The 26,149-nt window shown below is 32.1% G+C and overlaps 1 protein-coding gene across 2 annotated transcripts; it reads left to right on the forward strand.

The window, feature by feature from the left end:
• On the forward strand, positions 1-26,149 carry LOC143041858 (nicotinamidase-like). Of its 2 annotated transcripts, none has more exons than XM_076213974.1 (8): positions 1-349; positions 9,555-9,681; positions 17,560-17,616; positions 18,804-19,043; positions 21,263-21,391; positions 22,695-22,863; positions 23,881-24,023; positions 25,853-26,149. In XM_076213974.1, exons 1-8 carry the CDS (start codon positions 246-248, stop codon positions 25,958-25,960), a joined length of 1,077 nt encoding a protein of 358 aa, XP_076070089.1. In that variant the 5' UTR covers positions 1-245; the 3' UTR covers positions 25,961-26,149. The 2 variants fall into 2 exon arrangements, with proteins under 2 accessions (XP_076070089.1, XP_076070088.1); XM_076213973.1 differs by lacking the exon at positions 1-349 and adding an exon at positions 8,090-8,214.

Here is a 26,149-nt window from a genome sequence, read left to right on the forward strand (position 1 = left end):
CGTCTGCTCGATTGGCAAATAAGTGGATACATTAGAATTTTATTGTTTCTATTCAAGGATTTGGAAAATTCTTGACGTTTTATGTTGTAATACTTCAATCTTTCCGAGACATCTGACTTACGGCACCGATTTTATGTACAAATTGTATGTGAAAACGGAAAATCAATGAATACTAAAAAACCACAAATTAACAAACAGACCATGAAAAAATCGATGTAAACAAATAGCAGATCACACTCCAGAAGATGGATGTTGAACAGAGAAAATTTTTCAATGATTTTGTGTGTAAAGTTAAAGTTTTTGATAAACAGCAATGTGTACGGTGTTTTAATCTATTTGATAAAAACAGGTAAGCTACATTCATGATTATTGTTGTCCGATATGTACGCGTCTTTCCCCTTCGAGGACAGGTAAACACTAAAAGTAAAACAAGTGAAGAACAGGTAACCCTATATGCATGAAATTAGGAAATACACATTCAAAGAGATAAATTCACATTTGAATGTGAATCAGTGATTAAATTTTTTTTTATTCAGAACAACAGTGAACTAGATTATTCAACTATCCTACTGCAGTCTAAAATCGGTCATCTTGTCAGTTTGTTAGGTATTTGTGTTTGAACTTAACACATGGGGAAACTATGCCTTGACGTCACAACGCTACATCCGGCGTAGAAAAACACTTCAGAATACGTTTTTCTGCACTTTTGAATAAAAAAACATTTCTAAATGTACAAATGTAAGTTTTCATTGTTGTTCTCAATTATTGCTAAAAAATGCCAATTTTCTAATGCCTGTTTCAATCCCGACTTCCGAATGTCTAAAAACATTCTAGAACTTCACAAAATCCCACTTCCAGCCTCCATTGTTTTGTGTACATTCCATTCAGCGTCATCAATCTTGTGACAGGCAATACAAGTCAAGTACATGTAGGTTAATAAAAAAACAATTTACATTTATTTTTCTTAGAATTAATTTTTTATTCATTATAAAAAGATCGACATTCTGACCATCATGACTGTAGGCTAGTGGTGTAGGAAAATATTCATACAAAATTCCATTGATGTCGAAAGGGATGTCAAAAAATGATGTTTCCTGTTGAATAAAACACCTAATTATTGCAAACTATTTTAAAGCAATATCCCACAAACGAATAATGTAATTGCCAATGACTTATTGCGGTAGACTGAAAAGTCACATAATTGACAGTAGAGCAATTTGATTGGGTAGAACGATTTTACATCACATGATTTTGACGCCATTGGAATTTGAATGTAAACAAAACAAGGTCAGTAGGTTCAGTATTGGACAGCATTGTACATTGAGTTACTGAGAAACAATTATGAGTTACCAAGCTTGACAATGCATGGTAGTAAAAAATCAAAGCTAAGTCTACAGAAAAAAGAAGAAAAAAATGTCCTTAGGATAACGACTTACCAACATTCCAAAATATATAATTTGTATTATTAGCTCACCTGACCTGAAAGGTCAAGTGAGCTTTTCTCATCACTTGGCGTCCGGCGTCCGTCCTCCGTAAACTTTTACAAAAATCTTCTCCTCTGAAACTACTGGGCCAAATTTAACCAAACTTGGCCACAATCATCCTTGGGGTATCTTGTTTTAAAAATGTGTCCGATGACCTGGCCATCAAACCAAGATGGCCACCATGGCTAAAAATAGAATGCAGGGGTAAAATGTATATTTTGGCTTATATCTTTAAAACCAAAGCATTTAGAGCAAATCTGATAGGAGTAAAATTGTTGATCAGGTCAAGATCTATCTGCCTTGAAATTTTCAGACGAATCGGACAACCAGTTGTGGGGTTGCTGCCCCTGAATTGGTAATTTTAAGGAAATTTTGCAGTTTTTGGTTATTATCTTGAATACTATTATAGATACAGATAAACTGTAAACAGCAATAATGTTCAGCAAAATAAGACCTACAAATAAGTCAAACATGACCAAAATTGTCAGTCAACCCCTTAAGGAGTTATTGCCCTTTATAGACAATTTTAACAACTTTTTCGTCATTTTTTTCAACTTGTACAAAAATCTTCTTCTCTGAAACTACTGGGCCAAATTTAAACTTACTTGGCCACAATCATTATTGTGGTATATAGTTTAAAAAATGTGTCTGATGACCCCACCTACCAAACAAAATGGCTGACATGGCTAAAATTAGAACATAGTGGTAAAATACAGTTTTTGCTTTATACCTTTGAAACTAAGACATTTAGGGCAAATCTTTCAAGATTTAAATGTCCATCAGAATAAGATATATCCCCTCAAAAATTTTCAGATGAATCCTACAACCCGTTGTTGGGTTGCTGCCCTAAAATTGGTAATTTTAAGGAAATTTTGCAGTTTTTATGCCCCACCTACAGTACACACAGAGAGGATGTAATCTCATACTCCCAACACTGATTCTGGTGTAACACAGTGTCACACTGTGAAACACAGATTTCCCTCCCAAAAAACACCAAGTAATTACTCCCATCTGGGAGGGTTTTATGACCTGTTGATTGCAGGTAAAAGTAATAAAAATCAACAAAGCATGACTGCATGGTCTGACAGTGACATATAATTACAGGTTAACTATTCTCTCACTTCTTCCTATTTCAATCATTTCCCATTTAGTTTTATTTCTGAAAGCTATAAAAAAAGGTTAATGAAATGATTTAAAAAATTATATACAAAAAGTATTTTAGAATGGAAAATTATTTACATTCTTTCAAAATCTCATAATTAAGAATGGCAACTTGATATTTACAATAAGTTGTATTAATAGTCAGTTTAAACATATAGATATTAATATATACATGGTTTAAAAAATAATAGTAATGATACAAACAAAAATGAATAAAATAAAATAATGTAGATAAATTTCATACATATTATATTTATATAATCTTCATTTATCATTTAAATTTATAAAAAAAAAAAATCAATAAATTCAATTAAAATATATGTCTTTATTTTCTATTTATTAGTTTTGTTTGTTTTAATTATGGTCCTTAGGTATGAAAAACCAACACTGTCAGAACAAATGCTGAATATATTTTTAATAAATAAAGTTGTGCAGGATTCTTTAATAAAATCAGATTATAATATATCTTTGATTAAATTTAACAAATCTCACACTTTTCATCATTTAATGACAGGAAACACAAGAAATGATTATTGTAGTCATCAACTACTGGCACACTTCAAAGGTAAACAAGCAATAAAAATCATGGTGTTGGGAGAAACCACACCAAGGTAATAAACAATTAAGGAGTTTTAGGGAGGAATTACTCCAAGTTTCTCCTAATTTGCTCCCAAGATTTGGAGAGTGTTGCTGGAGTTTCCTGGTGTGACACCAAGTTTTTACACAGTGTAGGGAGTATGAGATTACATCCTCTCTGTGTGTACTGTAGTAGAGGGGCATTATGTTTTCTGGTCTGTGCCTCCGTTCGTCCGTTCGCTTCAGGTTAAATTTTTTGGTCAAGGTAGTTTTTGAAGAAGTTGAAGTCCAATCAACTTGAAACCTAGTACACTTGTTCCCCATGATATGAGCTTTCTAATTTTAATGCCAAATTATAGTTTTGACCCCAATTTCATGGTCCACGGAACATAGAAAATTATAGTGCGAAGTTCAGGTTAAAGTTTTTGGTCACGGTAGTTTTTGATGAAGTTAAAGTTACATCAACTTGACACTTAGTACACATGTTCCCTATGATATGATCTTTCTAATTTTAATTCCAAATTAAAGTTTTGACCCCAATTTCACGGTCCACTGAACATAGAAAATGATAGTGCGAGTGGGGCATTCGTGTACTATGGACACATTCTTGTTGGTTATTATCTTGAATACTATTATAGATAGAGATAAACTGCAACAGCAATAATGTTCAGCAAAGTAAGATCTACAAATAAGTCAACATGACCAAAATTGTCAGAGAACCCCTTAAGGAGTTATTGTCCTTTATAGTCAATATTGAACAACTTTTTGTCATTTTTGTAACTTGTACAAAAATCTTTTTTTCTTAAACTATGGGCCAAATTTAACCAAACTTGGCCACAATCATTACTAGGGTATCTATTTTAAAAAAGTGTCTAATGACCCCGCCTACCAACCAAGATGGCTGACATCAGTAAATACAGTAACAGGTGAGCAACACAGGCTCTTGAGAGCCTCTAGTTTTCCATATTTGGTCTTGTTTTATTGAATTTTTCAATTAGGTAATTTTCAGCAGGTTATGCAGCAATGTTTTTAATTCTTTACTAAGGACTGTTCAGCACATTGTTGCAGTTCTTTACTAAGGACTGTTCAGCACATTGCTGCAATTCTTTACCAAAGACTGTTCAGCACATTGCTGCAGTTCTTTACTACTAGTAAATGACTAAGGACTGTTCAGCACATTGCTGCAGTTCTTTACTAAGGACTGTTCAGCACATTGCTGCAATTCTTTTACTAAGGACTGTTCATCATATTGCTGCAGTTCTTTACTAAGGACTGTTCAGCACATTGCTGCAATTCTTTACTAAAGACTAATCAGCTTATTGCTGCAGTTCTTTACAAGGACTGTTCAGCACATTGCCGCAATTTTTTACTATTAGGGCTGTTCAGCACATTGCTGCAGTTCCTTATTAAGTACTGTTCAGCACAGCTGCAATTCTTTACTAAGGACTGTTCAGCACATTGCTGCATTTTTTTTACTAAGGACTGTTCAGCACATTGCTGCAATTCTTTACTAAGGACTGTTGAGCACATTGCTGCATTTCTTTACTAAATGAATAAGGACTGTTCAGCACACTGCTGCAGTTCTTTACTTAGGACTGTTCAGCACATTGCTGCAATTCTTTACTAAGGATTGTTCAGCACATTGCTGTAGTTGAGTTTTTTTACTAAGGATTGTTCAGCACATTGCTGTAGTTGAGTTTTTTTTTACTAAGGACTGTTCAGCACATTGTTACAGTTCTTTACTAAGGACTGTTCAGCACACTGCTGCAATTTTTTTTTACTAAAGACTGTTCATCACATTGCTGCAGATCTTTACTAAATGACTAAGGACTTTTCAGCACATTGCTGCAGTTCTTTACTAAGGACTGTTCAGCACACTGCTGCAATTTTTTTTTACTAAAGACTGTTCAGCACATTGCTGCAGATCTTTACTAAATGATTTATAAGGACTTTTCAGCACACTGCTGCAGTTCTTTACTTAGGACTGTTCAGCACATTGCTGCAATTCTTTACTAAGGATTGTTCAGCACATTGCTGTAGTTGAGTTTTTTTTACTAAGGACTGTTCAGCACATTGTTACAGTTCTTTACTAAGGACTGTTCAGCACACTGCTGCAATTTATTTTTACTAAAGACTGTTCAGCACATTGCTGCAGATCTTTACTAAATGACTAAGGACTTTTCAGCACATTGCTTCAGTTCTTTACTAAGGACTGTTCAGCAAGTTTTTTTTACTAAGGAATGTTCATCACATTGCTGCAGGTCTTTACTAAGGACTGTTCAGCACATTGCTGCAATTCTTTACTAAGGATTGTTAAGCACATTGCTGTAGTTGAGTTTTTTACTAAGGACTGTTCAGCACATTGTTACAGTTCTTTACTAAGGACTGTTCAGCTCACTGCTGCAATTTTTTACTAAAGACCGTTCAGCACATTGCTGCAGATCTTTACTAAATGACTAAGGACTTTTCAGCACATTGCTGCAGTTCTTTACTAAGGGCTGTTCTGCACATTACTGCAATTTTTTACTATAAGAACTGTTCAGCACATTGTTGCAGTTCTTTATTAAGGACTGTTAAGCACACTGCTGCAATTCTTTACTAAGGACTGTTCAGCACATTGCGGCATTTTTTTTTTACTAAGGACTGTTCAGCACATTGCTGCAATTCTTTACTAAGGACTGTTTAGCTCATTGCTGCAATTCTTTACTAAGGACTGTTTAGCACATTGCTGCAGTTCTTTACTAAATGATTAAGGACTGTTCAGCACACTGCTGCAGTTCTTTACTAAGGACTGTTCAGCACATTGCTGCAGTTCTTTACTAAGGACTGTTCAGCAAATTGTTGCAGTTCTTTACTAAGGACTGTTCAGCAAATTGCTGCAGGTTTTTTTTACTAAGGAATGTTTATCACATTGCTGCAGTTCTTTACTAAGGACTGTTCAGCACATTGCTGCAGATCTTTACTAAATGACTAAGGACTTTTCAGCACATTGCTGCAGTTCTTTACTAAGGACTGTTCAGCACATTGCTGCATTTTTTTTTACTAAGGACTGTTCAGCACATTGCTGCAATTCTTTACTAAGGACTGTTTAGCACATTGCTGCAGTTCTTTACTAAATGATTAAGGACTGTTCAGCACACTGCTGCAGTTCTTTACTAAGGACTGTTCAGCACATTGCTGCAGTTCTTTACTAAGGACTGTTCAACAAATTGTTGCAGTTCTTTACTAAGGACTGTTCAGCAAATTGCTGCAGTTTTTTTTACGAAGGACTGTTCAGCATATTGCTGCAATTCTGTACTAAGGACTGTTCAGCACATTGCTGCAATTCTTTACTAACAACTTTTCAGCACATTGCATCTTGAGTCTTACTATTAAAGCATTTATAAGTTACATTATATACCTATATGGAGTTATTTTCTGTCAGAACAATAGGTCATTCTTTTGAAGAATCCAACCGGATGATACCCTTGCTTTCACCTCATTTTCATGATTTTTGTCATGTCAATTTCATAAAATGAATAATCATGGTAATAGGATAACAATATTTTGCATATTGGATATGAGGTCCTTGCAATGCCTGCATGGCTATCAGACAGGCTCCATTCTCAAATATATTCATGGATCAGTGATTAAGTGACCTGATTTCTGTTTCTCAGATATTATAAGCAGTAGGCCAACTACATGTACAAATGTATATGTGGCTAAGTTATGATTGTAAGGGATACATACCAGTCTGTTTCATTTGACCTTGACCTCATTTTCATGGTTCATTGCATTGGTAAATGTTTAAAGTTTTTGTGCTTTGGTCTGTTTTAATCAATTTCTAATAGCAATATAGGTCATGAATGTTTGGTGTATTCATGGTATATATTAATTGAGGGTAGTAATGCCCTTTAACGTCGGGCATCAAACAGTCATTTTCAGCTACTGTTACATGTAGTGTCAAGTTGGTTAAAATGTTACCATGATTCTTCAGAGGTCTCAAATAATTATTGTTACTGTCATTTTTGTCAAGAATTCTTACTGTTATCCGTCATGAAGGTACCCCCATTACGACCCTCATAATTGTATAAAGTGTACTGTCTGTCTGACAGTATTTATTTGACTTTGACCTTATTGTTATGGATCTGAAAACATGTTTAAGTTTATGTGATACTCAAAGTAAAAGTTTCATATTTTAGACTTTCAACATAAAATGTTTAATCAGTAAAGCAGACATTTCAGCATGTGCACTCTTGTTATGTTAATTATATAAGGAGGAAGGAATACCATTGTCAAGAAAAGCGCCACATTGAAATTCGTTTAGTAGACTTAAAATCCATGAAATTTAAGGCCTAGCAATTGTGAAAATACTTCTACTGACTGGAAATATCACTCAATGTTTGACAGGTCCCAAGTATCTATGCTATCCATATATGTTTCTTACTTATTCCCCCATTGACCATCGCACTGCTGTTGGGGATCAATTTATATGTACATGTCATTTCTTATACATATGTATTGACTATTTATAATTGATAATCAATTTTAGCAGAAAATAATTTGAAAAGGAGAAAAATGGTTTGAACCAAATCTTATCAGGAAAATAATTTTTCTTAAATTTAAATACATGTAGGTGTGTAATTTATGTCATATGCAGTTTACATGTTTATGTTGAGTCATTTGATGGTGTCACATTAGATACATCATGGGTCATCATTAATTTTCTGGTCCAAAGTTTATAATAATCATGTTATTTTCTGGTTAAATCTTTCAATATAAAACCTTATCATAACACATAGTCATATTAGTAGGATTATGATTAAATCTCTTATATCAAAGTACAAAATATAAAACTATAAGTATTTTAATCCTGTTGTATAATTCTTTACATAGAATTTAAAATGGATATAATGAAGGCACAACATGATTTCATAAATAGTTTCAAAGCAAAGCAGAAAATTTTTGATGCACAGCAATGTGCTTGGTGTTTCCACTTGTTTGATGAAAACAGGTACGAGTATTTGTTATGCTTTGATATTAATATGATTATTTTTCATTTTATTCTTCTCTTAAGCTTGTGATATGGGTTTTTCTCAGTAAAAATAGAATGTATGAAGTCATGAGCTTACATCATTGACATTATCTAGGAAAACAATAGCAAACACATTTAATAATTTATTAATTAGTCTTTTAAACTTGAGGATGTTTCTAGGTTACATCTCATCTCAGAGTTGTTGCTCTTCATAGAGATTGTAGCTAATCTGAAATGCTCTCTGTTAGAAAAACCGTGACGGTCATTAATCTATAATTAATAATACCTTTTACCTATATGTAACCTATATATGATAAAAAAATTTGAGAATGGAAATGGGGAATATGTCAAAGATACAACAACCTGACCAAAGAGCAGACAAAAGCCAAAAGGCCACAAATGGGTCTTCAACCATTTTATACGAAATTTCTCCAAAACAGCTACAGTAAAAATTGAAATCTTCAGAAATCTAATTTCAATGTATTATTAAAAGTTCAAACAACTGTAACCATGGTAACTGTTCAAAGGAAATTTCATGAAGAAGAAAGTTTTTTTTTTTTGCTCATTTGTAAATTAGTGCGTTACTACAATATTTGATGACTGTATTATATTAACGTTGTTTGACACAGGTCTGAAATAACTGAGATACAAGTTCTTATGTATTCCTATACTTTTAAATTTCTTACATTTAAGGAATGAATGTATCATTAATGTGCAAAAGCTCACAGTTCAATTTCTAATATTTCATAACAATTAACTGCTTCATAAAAAAAACCCAGAGATGACCATTTGCAGGAGCATTGTTTCATATTCCTATGATTTCTGTACCAGGGTAGTACCAACTTTTGATATCAGAAACTTTACAGTTTATCATTTGTTTCTTTGGCAACTTGAACCTAATATTTTCCTTGTAAGGTGCTGCAGAAATACAGTCATGGATGAATACCCCATACTGTAAATTATTTTTTTTCATGGGTACCAATTTTTCGTAGATTGCAGAAAACTTGCCTTTTCGTTAAGATGTAATTTTCGTGGTTTTGCCAAAGTCTGCATACAATCTGTTGAACATTTGTAATTCATTGAACATTTAAATTCATGGTTCACCTGTACCCACGAATACCAAGAAAATTGGTATCCAACGAATATTAATGAATCCTGGTATATCCTTTCTGTTCTATTTTTATGGTACATTGAAAAAAAACATGTATTGAGGGGGTACTTCATTTTATATCTTTATTTTCAGAGATGGGTATTTAGATGGAAAGGAATTAGATAATCTTTTGTCAGCAGTTTTCTCCATTCTGTATCTTTATTTTCAGAGATGGGTATTTAGATGGAAAGGAATTAGATAATCTTTTGTCAGCAGTTTTCTCTGACGGTACAGAATCCTACACTGTTAATTCGGACTATAAGGCAGAACTGTTAAAACTACTAGATCAAGATCAGGTACCTTATATTTATATATTTTAACATAGATATGATTATTTAGAAGGTATATCAAATTAGTGTCTGACAACATGGACCAGAGACAGATGATACAAGCAATTCACCTATTCAGAATGACATGACCCAAAGTGCTTTAGATACAAGTTATGCCCTTTATACATGGAAATAAATAAAAAAAATTTTAGTTTCCATTCTCTAACTGAATTATGTTGCCTTAACCAAATATTACGAAGCTTATACATGCTTATTACCACAAACACAGACGTGTCACTTTAACAATTGATGATGGAAGTGTCTAACTACTTTGACTGGCTTTACAGCCCACCCACAGTTAGCTCAATGCCTAAAGGTGTTTGGTGAGTGTTTAAATATTTTGTGCAGTCGGTCAGGAACAGGTTGAAGACGCTATTTTGGAAGGCCGCCATCTTGGTTTTGTGAGTTGTTTTGGTTAGGTTGTTGAATATTTTAATGTTATATCTTCACAACTGCTGCTTTCAGGGCCAGTTTGTGGTTAGCTTGGTAGCCTGCTAACCACGATGATGGAGTACTGGTCGATAAATGTTGGATGTAGTAGTAACGATGATTTTAACCATTGTCGAGTTATGCCCCTTTTTAAATCGAAAAATTGCAAAAGTTTTAGTTTCCGTTCTGTAACTTAAGTTTGCCCCAACCAAACATTATGAAACCTATACTCAATACTTATTACCATAAAACCATAAAATTTCAAGTACAAATTTGGGTAGCGTCACTTTATCGTTCTTGAGTTATGTCCCTTTAAAATGGTGTATGCAAGTGGGGGCATCATCTGTCCATGGGGACACATTCTCCATTATTTTTTATATGATATATATCATGTATATATAACTAAAAGATAAACCTCTCTTTGCAGTACACAACATTCCTACACTTGATGAAACCCTCAGCAAAGTAACAATTTACCTATTATCTTGCTTTTTAAAATAAACTTGACAAACATTTGTTAAAGGAAAGCTGATAATTTATTGATCTAATATAGTTTGGAATGTTTTTCTTGGTTTTAAACAGACTATATCTCTAGGTACAACTATTAAATAGGAAGAGATGTGATAAGCCCTAATCAAACTTAATAACTGATCAAACATTTTAAGTAGTACTGACGTTTTACCATAAACATTTTAAATAGCACAGTCATTTGACTACTATTTAAACTGCTGAGCCAGGATTTTGAAAAAAAAGGCGCCCATGGCTCCCAAACTAGGCAGTGTTTGTTGTGGAACAGCAAAAAATTCTGCATTAACTATAAATGTAGCTCCATAAAGGGGGTCTGGCACCCTGCCCCCTCCCATTAAGTCTGCCTTTGTGAACCCTTTGTTACACCAATTGTCACCATGTATGGAAAATTAAATAATTCAACTGAAACAAAAAGTACCATTGGTTTTACAATAAACCCAAAGTGATGTACCCTGATCGTACACAAGAATGACATTTCTTGACAGGTGTATGTAACATCTTTATATATATAAAGTCATTATATATTCAAAATGAAACTATCCCCAGGTATGTTGTGATTAATGATACAGAATATTTCTATGTACATGAACTAGAAGCTGTGCTTACTTAGTAAGAAAATTAGCCTGACGGTGTTGTTACCTGTGTGTATTGGAAAAGTCATCAACTTCATTTACAATTGTATTGATTGTAGTATCAGAACATTGGTTTTATTCCTTTAACAGGGGGTATATACAGAGATGTTAAAATAGGATAGTGCTATCAGACTGTTAAATACTAGTCCAAGGTCTCCGGACCTAATAATAGTATCATATTGGGCCTATATATTTAGTATTGATGTCATATCAAAGGAAAGAAGTCTTGTTTGAAAGTAAATATGGTTCTAAGTACCTGCTTTGTTATTGTATTGGCATTGATGTTTAAATGTCAAAGTTTAAATTTTCTGATTAATTTCATATCAATGAACATTGACCAGTAATTATATTCAATAAGGGCTTTGACCAGCAAATATTGATGAAAATATTTTCTATGTCCAGAGAAATTATTAAGGTCAAGTGAAGCATCTTTTTGGGGTGGGGTTGGTGGTGGAATTGATTTGAATCATTTTAATTCCACTTGTATACTGTTAATTCATTTGTTTAAGTTGGTACCAATTTTTAGGATTAAGGAAAAAAAGTATATGGATATTTGATTTTACAGCTTTTTTGATTCTTCAAACAAGCTTATAGAAAATGTTTGCTAATCTCATGAATGATGAACATTTAGATTTGTGGGTCACATGTTCCTTCCAAATCCATGAAAACTGGTATCTAAAGAATACAGTTATAATAAATCCACAGTACATTTCATTTTGCTACCATGAATCCCTGATAGGTAAAAGATTGGACTAATAAATAGGACCTAGTACCTCTCTAAATTGTCTTATGGTAGCTATATATAGGAGATCCTAGTCTAACACACCTTTTCAAATGACCGACAACCATAGTTGACATTCAGAAGTGATCTATATTAGAAGAGAGAGGTCCAGTGATCTATATTAGAACAGGTCCAATGACCTATATTAGAAGAGGTCCAGTGATCTTTATTAGAACAGTTCTAGTGATCTATATTAGAACAGGTCTAGTGATCTATATTATAACAGGTCCAATGATCTATATTAGAAGAGAGAGGTCCAGTGATCTATATTAGAACAGGTCCAATGATCTACATAAGAAGATGTCCAGTGATCTATATTAGAACAGGTCCAGTGATCTATATTAGAAGAGGTCCAGTGATCTATATTAGAACAGTTCTAGTGATCTGTATTAGAACAGATCCAGTGATATATATTAGAACAGGTCCTGTGATCTGTATTAGAACAGGTCCAATGATCTATATTAGAAGAGGTCCAGTGATCTATATTAGAACAGTCCAATGATCTACATAAGAAGATGTCCAGTGATCTATATTAGAACAGGTCCAGTGATCTATATTAGAACAGGTCCAGTGATCTATATTAGAAGAGATCCAATGATCTATATTAGAACAGGTCCAGTGATCTATATTAGAACAGGTCAGTGATCTATATTAGAAGAGATCCAATGATCTATATTAGAACAGGTCCAGTGATCTATATTAGAACAGGTCAGTGATCTATATTAGAAGAGATCCAATGATCTATATTAGAACAGGTCCAATGATTTATATTAGAACAGGTCCAGTTTAGAACAGGTCCAGTGATCTATATTAGAACAGGTCCAGTGATCTATATTAGAACATGTCCAGTGATCTATATTTGAAGAGGTCCAGTGATCTATATTAGAACAGGTCCAGTGATCTATATTAGAACAGGTCCAATAATCTATTTTAGAAGAGGTCCAGTGATCTATATTAGAAGAGGTCCAGTGATCTATATTGGAACAGGTCGATTGATTTATATTATAACAGGTTCAATGATCTATATTAGAACAGGTCCGATATCTATATTAGAACAGGTCCGATATCTATATTAGAACAGGTCCAATGATCTATATTAGAACAGGTCCAATGATCTATATTAGAACAGGTCCAGTGATCTTTATTAGAACAGGTCCAGTGATCTATATTATAACAGGTCCAGTGATCTATATTAGAACAGGTCCAAGGATCTATATAACAACAGGTCCAATGATCTATATTAGATGAGATCCAGTGTTGTATATTAGAAATGGTCCTGTGATCTATATAAAAAGAGGTCCAATAATTTATATTAGAAGAGGTCCAGTGATCTATATTAGAACAGTTCCAGTGATCTATATTAGAACAGGTCCAGTGATCTATATTAGAACAGTTCCAATTATCTATATTAGAACAGTTCCAATGATCTATATCGGAAGAGGTCCTGTGATCTATACAAGAAGAGGTCCAGTGATCTACATTAGAAGAGGTCCACAAACTACTTCAGTCATTTTGTCACCACAGTCCCTCAAAATTATTGACACAATTGAAGTTTAAACGAATGATTTTATTATAATTCTATTCACATGGTATTTTGAAATACCTTTTAAAAATAGTGAAAACTGACCACTTCCTTACTTATATGCATTTCATTTAACCAAACAGGGTTCTATATGAAAAATACAATAAAAACCATGTGCAAAAGAAAAAATTAAAGGCAATCATACATCAGAAAAAATAAGGATCTTAAGACTAATTATATCTCGCTTCTTCTATTCAACGGAAGATGGTGGTTAAATGTAGTGCGTCAGGCGAATTCTTAAAAACAGGCTTCAGCGTGTTGAAGTGTCATCAATTGGTTGTGATATAAATTTAGAATTTGATTGTCTAATGCTAGTTTTATGTAGAATTTGATTATACAATCAATAATGGCCAATCATTTTACACAACATGTTTTATGTACTAACTTGTTATATTCTTTTTTCAGAAGAGTAGATTTTATATTGATCTATTTCATGTTCATTAAAGCAGATTAATAAAATCAGGTCATTAGCGAATGTTTTCTACCTGTTTTAATTAATGATAAGATGAAAGAATTCTAGAAGTGATTTCAACACTGAAAAAAAATGTTTTACAAAATCAAAGAGAAAAAAAAAAGATTTAATTTTTGAAAATGAAAATTTCATGTTGAAATGGTTGCAGAGTATAGGTTTTTAATTCACTATAAAATAAACATTGTTTAATTGATTTATAACAGTAAATGTTCTCTATGCTGTAAAATGTTGGGTATAATTTGAACCGTTCAATATTTAAAGGATCTTCATGAAAACAATGTAATCTGTAGTCCAAAGAAGAATTTTTTATGACCATAAATAGTTCTTTTTGTAACTTATTGATTCAGTCTTGCAAACATGCAATTAAGTCTTAAAATTGTTGTAACATAATTTCCTTTAAGTAATCTTTTTTATCATGATATCTGATTAATAAATTCATGTTTAAACTTGCACATTCATTTAAAGTGATAAACCCCGGTTCTAAACAATTCATTTTTTCGTGGAAAACATTGATATTCATTTCAGTAATTAATGGTAAAGTACTCTGTGGACTTTCTGTACTCATTGATTTTATTAGTCATTTTTTTTCCTTTTAATGTTATTTAATGTTTTATGTATGTTGATTTACCAACTTTTGACATTTAGTGTAGATGTGTCATGCATATTGAAATCAGTAGCATATTTAATTATTGAGGGGGTGGGGGATTCTTCTATTACATTGATGCTAGTGCTAGTCTACTGGCAGTCCTTAAAGTTTCTACTGTCCAGCACTGGAATGACTTCAATGATGCATTGTTTATTTTAAAAATTTTCAGTTTACGAAAAAACCTCAATCTACGTGACATGTTAATGTGAAAAATTCACAGATTTCTGTCAATAGACTATTTTCATATTACCAACTTTTGACTCCAGTTTATGCTATTTTTCATGTAAAGAAAATATAAAGCAGTATATTTTACCCTAGAATTGTACAGATTAAAAGCTTGATTTTACTTATTATGACTGTCCTTAATTGACTGAGTACCAGGATGTCATAGGTAACCTGTTGAAAAATAATATAAACCAGAGTCAAAAGTCGGTAATATGAAAATAGTCTATTAGCTGATTATTGGAGGAACCAATACACATACATGTAGAGCACTTGCAAGAATCCACTGACTAAATTTACCACAGTGGATGTCTATATGAAAAATGCCTTTAATAAATGTAAATAAATTATTTTTTTAGGTTCTTGCATGTGCCCAATATATTTTCCTTTCACTGTCATTGTATGAGTGAAAACTTAATGCTATTATTGTAATTTTTGGTACAAGGAGTAAGTTTTGTAAGGACCCTATTTTGCCCACAGTTTATTAAGTTCAATTTTTTAAGATAAAAATATTTTAAGTTGATTAAAAAATATGTAAGAATGTGATAAAGATTTTTTTTTTCAATTTTTTTATCAGAATAAAGTATTGATTTTGACATTCCAAAATAGGCTGAAAATAGATTTTTGACAAATTTTACAAGATCATCCATTAAATTATAAAAAATTCTTAAATAAACATTTAACAATGCATAGACTTGATAAAACACATCTGCATTTCTTGTGTACATATTACATTTGATGCCATCTATTTAACCGCTAAAATGACCTCCTAAGACTGCAAATGGTCTTTTAATTTGAAATAAACATCAAGAAAATATTAATAGATACAACAACCATATGGAAGTGGATTTTTCTAAGTCTGTTTGATTTCATGTTATTGCTAAATAACGTATAAGAATGATGGATTGAACTATAACTAATGAACATAATGTTTCACCCTTATTTCAATGTTGAAACTCTTTTCCTTTTAATAGTTTTAATAGCTGATCACGCCTGTTACATGCGTAGCCCATCTCAAACTATGAAGCTAAATTGAAGTTCACATGAATAAAGTTTCACATATACATGAGGTCAAATTATTCACTTGCAAGTGTAAAAAACGTCAGTGATGTTTTGGGGCTTTTTTTTGACAAATTTAGCCCAAACTAACTGCTTATAATGGAACATTATTTAAAATTTTCTCTTTGATTGATATTTGGAACAAAAAGAATCCAATATAAATTTTTGTCTATCTCATACCTAACTAATGCCTTTTTATACCCCCGTTTTAAAAAAGGGGGGGTATACTGTTTTACCTCTGTCTGTCAGTCCGTCCATCAGTCCGTCCGTCAGTCAGTCCGTCCCATGAAACTTTCGTCACATTTTTCTCAGGAACTACACATCCACCCTTCATGTAATTTGGTATCAACATTTATATATGTCAGCCATACCGTGTGATGCGTTTTCAGATTCATCACTTGACAACTTCCTGTTTACCGAACACTTGTCTGATTTTACACATGATAGCCAAGTTGAAAATTTTCGTCACATTTTTCTCAGGAACTACAATACAAGGATTTCTGAAATTTGGTTTCAGGATTTATATAAGTCAGCTATACCGTGTGATGCGTTTTCAGATTCATCACTCGACAACTTCCTGTTTACCGAACACTTGTATGATTTTACACATGATAGCCAAGTTGAAAATTTTCGTCACATTTTTCTCAGGAACTACAATACAAGGATTTCTGAAATTTGGTTTCAGGATTTATATAAGTCGGGTATACCGTGTGCTGCGTTTTCAGATTCATCACTCGACAACTTCCTGTTTACCGAACACTTGTATGATTTTACACATGATAACCAAGTTAAAAATTTTCGTCACATTTTTCTCAGGAACTACAATACAAGGATTTCTGAAATTTGGTTTCAGGATTTTTATAAGTCAGCTATACCGTGTGATGCGTTTTCAGATTCATCACTCGACAACTTCCTGTTTACCGAACACTTCCATATTTTTACACTATTAATATTATCCACTTGCGGCGGGGGTATCATCAGTGAGCAGTAGCTCGCAGTTTCACTTGTTAAAAACTTTAAAACATTGAGTAACATGATGCACTAACAAAATAAGTTTCTAAATAAGGACAGACAAATTAATATGTGGCAGTGTTTAATTTCTTTTTGAAAACTTTTCTAAATTATAAAAATTGGTGATTCTCTATGTTTTTCAAAAAAGATGAGCATAGTTTGTGATTACTCTGAAATCTGACAGGCTTTTAGAGTTTGTTAGACTTGATTAGCTCAAACAATTTCGGACTAGACAGTCATGATCAGTTCAGATTTCAAGCTTGTTAACATAAAGTTAATACTCTTACTTATTAATCTGCTCCTATAAAAAGTTGATCAATTTATATTTCAATTTATAATTAAGATTTATGATTTTAAGCTGGATGATAATATTGCTTAAGGTATAGATAATGGAGTTTGTAGGTGTCTTATAGGTGTTGATGGTTAACCACCCTTTAATCACACTATAATTAATGGTATAATGATGTTCTTCTTTTATTACAGGATGACAGATTAAGTAAAAAAGATTTTCTGGAAACATGCTTTTATTGGTTGAAACAGGTAAAGACTAAAAATACATGTAAGATCTAGAGTATATATTGAGGTCAAGGTGGCAGGCAGAAATCAGAGTTTACAGATAATTCTCTAATTATATATTATTGGAATAATTCTACTAAAATATGCTTGTCTTTGCTTATTTCTTGTAAGTTGCAAAGCTGAAGATGAAATCACTAATTTTTTTTTTTTTTTTTAAGACATATAAACGTTTTATTCCTAAATATTTCCTGTGTACAATTACCTTAGTCTTCCAGGATCAGGCTAAGGGTCCCTGTTTACAAATTGAAACCATCTATCCAGGGGAAATAGAAGGCAATAAAAAAAGTAGTCCACTTTTAACCTTGGATTTACATTTAGTGTAAAAAATATAACCATATAATGTTAGAAGCATCTAACAGTTCTATACTTTAATACAAAATAGTAAGTAAATAATATAAGATACCCACATAAAAGATATGCATTTACTACAATAAACATGATAAGCTAATACTTTTTTATCACTTTTTTTTATGTTTATATAAATTGATACAATCGATATTCTAATACTATAAACCATGAAAAATGTACTTTGAATCAAGCTATATTACTGTCATTAAAGTGAGAGGGTTAGCGCTATAGAACCAGGTTTAATCCACCATTTTCTACATTTAAAATCACTAATTTTAAAATACATCGAAGTCACATAAAATAATGTAGGTACATATTTATGGGTTTTCATAATTGTTAACAGAGATTAGAATAAGAATGAGATTCATCTGTAATTAAGCATCAACCATGCATCCATACCACATTCATGGTAAAGCAAAAGGATAGAAATATATCAAGATATAACAAAAAACAACAATTTTAAGGGTCATGAATTTTGGTTTAGCAGACAAACTCATGTTGCTGTTTCAAAGTTTTGGGAGTTGCTTTTGAAAGAAGAAAAAATACTGCTCAACTTCTCATGATCACATGAGTGTACCTACACACTACATGGTTAACAGGTTTTAGATAAATGGAGTATGCTACATGTGCATGCTAAAATAACAGTTGAAAATAATACTCAACTGTAAAAATGAAGAAAAGACACCAAAAAAAACCAATCCAAAATTTAAAAAAAAGAAGGAATAAATTCATTGAACATCTCAAAAAAGTCCACAATCATTTAATTTAAGAAAATAACAATTGTATTTTTTTCTTTTTCACAGATATTACAGCCAGTCTCTGCTTTGATAGTGGTGGATGTGCAGAATGATTTTTTAGATGGTAGCCTTGCCCTTCGTAACTGTCCTGCTGGTCAAGATGGCCTTGGGGTCATTCCAGCTATTAATTCTGTCCTTGATACTGTCAACTTTGACCTGGTTGTGTATACAAGAGACTGGCATCCATCAAATCATATATCATTTATAGACAATATAGATAAACGAAAACTACACTCAACTAATAAGGTAAGATTTGAAGAAGAAGGCTAAAAAAGTTGTCACCTGACAAGTTGTCATCAAATACAGGCTTATTATGACTCTCTGGACAACTGATATGCATCTCTGAAGCAATGCAGATTCAGCAGTTTAGATGAAAACACTAAACACTTAAAAAAGAACACATGTTTAGAGAAGGGTATTAATATGTTAACTTGTGACTTTCCTTGGAAAACTAAGTTGTCCAATTGGGGTTTTAGTAATTAAAATGAACTTACCGGTTACCAGAAATTCTTTCTGTAATTTAACTGCTTTGATAGGACAATCAGGTTTCTGTTTGAGAACAGTTTTTGTTTGTACTGCAGGGGAAAGGGTAGAAATGGGATTCACTGCAAAATATTTTACAGTCGCCAACTGGGCAATCAGGGTGATGAAATATATTCACTCAGTCGAAAATCCAGTCACCTTTGGCGATCATTAAGTTTAGTTCCTGTGATTATTTGATTTTAATATCTAGCGAATAGAAACACTCATAATATTTCTTATTTTCAGCTTTACAATCTGATATAGTTTTTAGTACTGTGGAATCATTATTGTACATGGGATATCAATTTTTGATGATTTCGTCGTTACAGGTGAACCACAAATTTGAATGTTCAACTAAAAACAAATTTTGTATAGGCTTGTATGCAGTAAAACCACAAGATCAAAAATGCACAAAAATACAAAGTTTCCTCAATTCACAAAAATTGGTACCCATGAAAATCAATGATCAACAAACAGTAAGGCCTAAATTAAAATATTGTTTGTTTGCACTTTTCCGACCCTATTTTTTTAAACAGGGTAGGTAGGTAGGTAAAAAATTTATTTTTCTTTCTCCCAAAAAAACCTGGCTTGGTACATTTTTTGTCATGGGTAGGCAAGTAGGTATAATATTTTATTTTATAGATACAAAATCTGCATGATATCATTTTTGTCTGTATTGCTTTTGTTTAAGTATGATTTTACTGATCTTTACTATTATTACAGTTTCTGGGACTGTAAGTATAATAGTCCAAGGAAGTTATGAAAAAAACTTATCAAGTAGAATGTGAAGTTAATTCATATGCACTACTATTTTGTTTTCAAATATCAAAATATAGGGCTGTGCGGCATATTTTCAACGTTTATATGCCTGGAACTTTTAAGAGTTTTAACTTGCACTAATAGTAATATTCTGTACTACGTACATGTACCTTGTACGCTTAACTCGACTGAAATGTTTATTAATATCATATTATTTGACAAAATTTTATAGTATGGTTTGTGAAACAGTTGTACAATGTGCAATCTCTAGCATGTTTTATTCCAACATTCTACCAATTTTATCAAAATCTGAACTTAAATTATCAGAGATGATATCTGTGAAATAAAAAGAATATTTGACTAGAATATAAAGCCACTGCCCGGCAGTGCATTTCCCACCATCATCCTCATGCAACCAGTTAAAAGAGCTACATTTAAAACTAAGCATTTGTCTTATTTTACTTACAACCCTAGAGACTGAGTGCTTAAATTTTTGTGTGTCCCGGTGTTATCAATAAAAATCTGCAAGACTTGAAACTCAATTGTCACATATTTTACATCGCATTTATAAATGGTCTATAAGGAAAACTTGGCGATTTTACTGCCAATTATTCTCCAATTTACAGGACTTTGGTTCATGTCAGATAAAAAATGTCAAAGCTGGTCGGAGGCAGTATTAACATAATCCTCCTGATCTATGGATCAACAAAGGCCATCCCTACATAGGATACAACGTTCGTTAACAAAATATTTTATACACACGTTAATAATTTTGTATTGGAAGAACTTTTTTTAATTAACCCTGCTCTTCAAGTATAAGGACACAGGGCAACGTTTGTCATATCAAGATTTCAAAACTTTTCAACATCAAATTCAATCAGATGCTTTGAATCTCTAAATGCAAGTGTTCATGCCAAACGCTCACGTGATACCAAATGGACTTATTCTTATACGAGGATTCCGGTAAAAAAGTTTTGAGCGGGAAATACAAATATAAAATTTCGGTAGGAACGAAAAAATAAATAAAAATAAATATTGCTGGTAAATACAAATAAAAGATTTCCAGTCAGACAAATTTATAGGGTCGGTCGGTAAAGTGCAAACAAACAATATTTTAATTTAAGCCTAATATGATACTAAAATCCTTATTCTGAAAGAAAAATAAAAGTACATTTTATTTACAGATATTGTGTTCCGAGGCCAAACCTATGGATACTGTGATATTTGAAGGTCCACCACCAACTGTACAGAAACTCTGGCCATCACATTGTATTCAGGGTTCATGGGGATCAGAGTTACATACAGAATTGAAGGTAAAGTTATTGATGTGAAAATCTTTTTTAGACAGATGCATATGCTGCTTGAGAATTGAGAAAAATGCAAACAAAGTTTAAACACAGGATACATCTAGCAAGAAAGAAGTTGTTAACTATTTTTACACTATGTTTAATGAGAGAAAAAATGGAATTAACAAATAAGTAGGGGCATTAAGGCCTGGTTTTAGACCAAGAAAATTAAACGTTTGAGAACTATTTCAAATTGGCACATAATGTTTAGAAATGCATAAGGGTCAAGAAATATAAATGGAAAACATACAGATTTTCATCTGATGACGTAACAATTACCTCATTATATGTACTGTTTTCACAAAAACGATAAACATGATGAAAAGTACAGAATTTTTAGCTGTTTTCTACCTTTATTTCCATTATGGAAACATGGTGCGCAGCCAAGAAACAACAAAATAATTTAACAGAAGCTTTATCATAACTATTGACATTATCTCACCAAATATAAAGTCCTTTCTTGGGTGCGGACATACTTTTTCCATTTAAAATATACCTTAAATTTGATGAAAAGCTAGGAAAAATCATGAAATTTTACAAAATATGCAAATAAAGTCAGGATTTGTTGCCATGGTAACTTATTCAATGTCAAATTTGTTTTATTTTTTTGAATACCTTGTACCTTAGTCAAAGTTTTCAGTAATTTAAGAATATGTATGATAACTTTTAAATTTGCAGTAATTTTTGGGCCAAATAAGGGCCTTATTGCCCCTATTCCTTTTAAGGCTTATTTTCAAACTATGAATTGGTAACAATCAAGTAACATATAATTAAAATACTATTGTCTTTTTAATCTGCAAAATAACATTAATTTATGTCTGTTATATATAGGACATGCAATTATGCCCTATTATCTTATCTTTGTTTGTTTCTTGTACCGCAGTATAGTCATCACTTTTTCTGCACACTTTATTTGGAGGTGACAGATGACACATGTCGTCTCTCCCAATTTTGCAAAAATCTGAATCGCTTAATCCTAGCATTTTAAAATACAATTATAGTAGAACAAAGAAATGCTTTTAGAATTCTCATTTAAAACTGAGGGTAATTAAGAATCAGAGACAAGAAAAAGGAAAATGAAACATAGGGAACATATTTGGTTCTAGAAATTTAAACAACAGAAACTTAATTACCTTAAAGTCCTTACTGTCATTGAATTATTAGTAACTAATTTTTTATTTTACATTGAAATAAGTATATTTATGACCATCTGTGGATTTAGTTCGTTTATTTTGCATTTTATAACTGTTTTTTTGTATTTTTAATCTAGAACACAGATGGCGGTATCATAGTTAACAAAGGAACACATCCCAATGTGGATAGTTACTCAGCATTCTGGGACAACAATAGGCAATCCCAAACAGATCTGGTCAAAATATTGTCAAAACACAAGGTTACAGATGTGTATGTGTGTGGTGTAGCATATGATGTATGTGTAGGTAAGTTGTCAAATGCATTGTAAGCTGGAGCAAAAACATTTTAGGTAGCAATACACAGTTAGGAGTTTAGTTTCGCATTTTGGCCCCTGTGGATTTTTCAAATAGGAAAGTTATTGTGTAATAAAATTCATTTTTAGACAGCTGAGTGCTAATTTAGCCTTCAAAGATGGTTTATAAGAGCATCAAGATTATTTTTTACATGTTTTATGGGCTGTTTTCTGTTTGACAATCTGTATCTTCATAGCTAGACTGGCAATCGCTCCAGAAATTAATGTAATGTTTACAAACACTTTTTTTCTAAACGAAGTTTTTGACGCAATTTTACAAAAAAATGAGACGAAAGACATATGATATTCATTGGATTTGCTGAATGATATATGCACAGAGTTTCAGAAAAGGTATTACTTCAAGCGATTGAAATTCTACTTTTAGTCAAATTTTGGGGAAATATTTGACATCTTTTCCCCCCTTTTTGCAATATTTTATAACAAATAAATGCAGATTGTTGCCATGGATACACCCAAAAGAAATTATATTTTACCATTTTATATACTGGATATAAAATCTATGGAAGATTCTGATTACATACATATGCCCATATATGACACAAACAGTAAGCTTGATATTGCAAGAAAGCAATGAAAAGGGGATGGTAACATTTATAAGGGCAAATTTAAAAAAATGTTCCTAACTGTTTATTGCTACCTTAGTCATTCACTGTGGACTACAAATCAGGATATTGTAAAAATTACAATATTCTCTGGGTTTTTATATACTGATGGGATACTATTTTTAGTAAGACCACAAATTTGATGAAGTCGAATTTCAGAAATATCACATCCACAGAATGGAAGACATGTTTTTCACAAAAAAATGTGAAGACAAAAAATTATTGTAACTTATACTGAAATGATCATGACTTACAAGTATTTTGATGGAGTTGTCCACGTGATGTAGCTGTGTTCACCACTATAGTTATATGTACATGTGTTAAAAGCTTTATTTGATGCTTTGCAGGATTTACCTGTTTAGATGCTGTAGAACATGGATTTAGGACAGTACTAATTGAGGATGCCTGTCGAGGTGTAGATCTGACAGATATAGATGAAATGAGGAAGAATTTGAAGACCAATGGTGCTGTCATAAGTCATTCCTGCAAGGTATATTATTAAATTTTGTACTTTTATGCTTGACATTTGTTTCAAAAAAGTTAAAATCCTATGACATATGCCCATGAGTGATTTGCCTTTCTAGTTAGTGTTTGTCGTGGTTGACCAGTATTTTGAAAATTGTGACCTTTGTCTAAGACAATTTCATAAAAGTTGCAATGTCCTGTCTAGTTTGTAATGCTTGCAGATCAGTACCTGATATTTGGCAATTGGTGGATCATGATCATTATGCAGGTCACATTTGTGTTTTGTTTTTAATTTTTCAGTTTTTACAATAACTGCCCTTGGACTTAGAAAATGTAAAAAAAATGTAATTAAGTTATTTGGTTTTTTAGGTAAAGATTGCATGAAACCTTATGGGACTGACTTGATATCTAAATGTTCCAAGGCTTATCACTACCTTTTTTTGATAAACAAAATATAGTGCATTGATCATAACATTCTATACATCCTCTATCCATGAACATTTCCAGAAATGTATCAATGTAATATATGCTCATATATTCAAGGCACCAAATGATGTTACACTTTTAAGAAAATTGCATAACTTTTGCAAGATATCTGTTCTAAAAATAGAATTATGTCATTGTTATTAAATCATCTTTAAATAATTTGGAATTATCTTCCTTTGTCTAGAATTGCTGTTAAATCAACTACAATTAATGCAATAATTAATTTTACTTCCTAATGATAAATTGAAGCAATCTTTACTGTTTGGTACTTACAAGCACTTTTATTTTTACATTTGAGCTGTTGTATAGAAACCAACTTTATGCCAGTGCACATATACATGGAAATATTATAGACTTTGGTTGATTTTAAAACATTCAAATACTTAATTAAAGATGAATTTTGGTCTGTTTTTTGAGGTTCTTGTATCACATCAGTTCTTAGGTTTTAAGGGTCTTTGGGTGGAAAGTGGAAGTAGTTGAACAACTGTATCGCTAGCCAGTCACATCTGAGTTGGAAACCTGCACATGGCAGGTGCAGTTGGCTCCTATATTAATTGATTAGGATTGTCAGTTTTTCTACCAAAGATCACATGGATCAGTGATTCATTCTTGGCACTTCATCTTCCTCCACAAATGAAAACTGACCACCATGAAACATAGTGTTGAAAGTGGCGATAAACACAAATCAATCAGATCAATTAAAATCAACTCAGTTTTTAAACAGATTTTGCATACAGATTTTTTAAAATCTGAAATAGGTTAATTGATGTATTGATAGTCATGTGGCTTTTTTTTGTGTGCATGAGATCCATTTCTATCTGATGCAGCTAATATATTGCCTACAGAACTGGAACTGTCGTTAGCATTTCTTCCTTATTGAAAATACAGAAGTTCTCAGTTTTGTCATATTTGCACCTTTTGTGTGAGTTCCCTGAAATGTACATTTTATAATAACATAGCAGGCAATATGGGATATTTATTGTACTGACACTTTCAGTTTTAGAAGAAATATATATTTTTAATGTATAAATACAAAATACAAATACAAAAACACATCAATGTTACTAAAATTTTTCTCAAATTTGGACATAGATAATGTGAAAAAATGAGAAAAAAGCTACCAGTCTTAAGATAAAGACGTTATTACGAAGTATGTTAATCAGCCCCAGCATAAATCTAACAACTCCTTCACTATTAATGAAATTTACATAATGGGAACAACTAAACATGAAAAGTAGTCTTTGAATTTACTAAGTCTAGGAATTAAGATAACCCATGTTTATACCTTTAAATAGAAAATTTTCATGATCCTATTTGCATTTAGTTAATTCTTGAAGTGAATATGATCTTTACTTTTCCTTTCAACAGATTAAAGATCTTGTCGAAGCTCATGACCGACCACCTCAACTTGGTTTACAGACTGCCAAAAATGTGGCATTAGCCAGGACCCTTGTAGCGGAGGGAAAAGTAACGTGACCAGATCTACAATGTGAATTCTAGTCAACAGAAATGGAATAAAGTCATACTTGTGTCACATGACTATCACATGACTAATAGTCATGTGACAGACTGTTTGTTGTTAAGTTAAATTATTCATTGTATATGTATTATGAGATGCACAAAGTTTAAAAGTATACATTTCTAATTATAGACTATATCAAGTGT

This window comes from Mytilus galloprovincialis, chromosome 8 (assembly GCF_965363235.1).
Source record: "Mytilus galloprovincialis chromosome 8, xbMytGall1.hap1.1, whole genome shotgun sequence".
NCBI classification, from domain to species: domain Eukaryota; kingdom Metazoa; phylum Mollusca; class Bivalvia; order Mytilida; family Mytilidae; genus Mytilus; species Mytilus galloprovincialis.

Bases quoted from the DNA above. Each gene is read 5' to 3' on its own strand.
- LOC143041858 (XM_076213973.1), top strand. From the start codon at position 8,105: ATGGATATAATGAAGGCACAACATGATTTCATAAATAGTTTCAAAGCA. The intron at 8,215-9,554 runs GTACGAGTATTT...CTTTATTTTCAG, and splicing joins CACTTGTTTGATGAAAACAG to AGATGGGTATTTAGATGGAA. The intron at 17,617-18,803 runs GTAAAGACTAAA...TCTTTTTCACAG, and splicing joins GCTTTTATTGGTTGAAACAG to ATATTACAGCCAGTCTCTGC.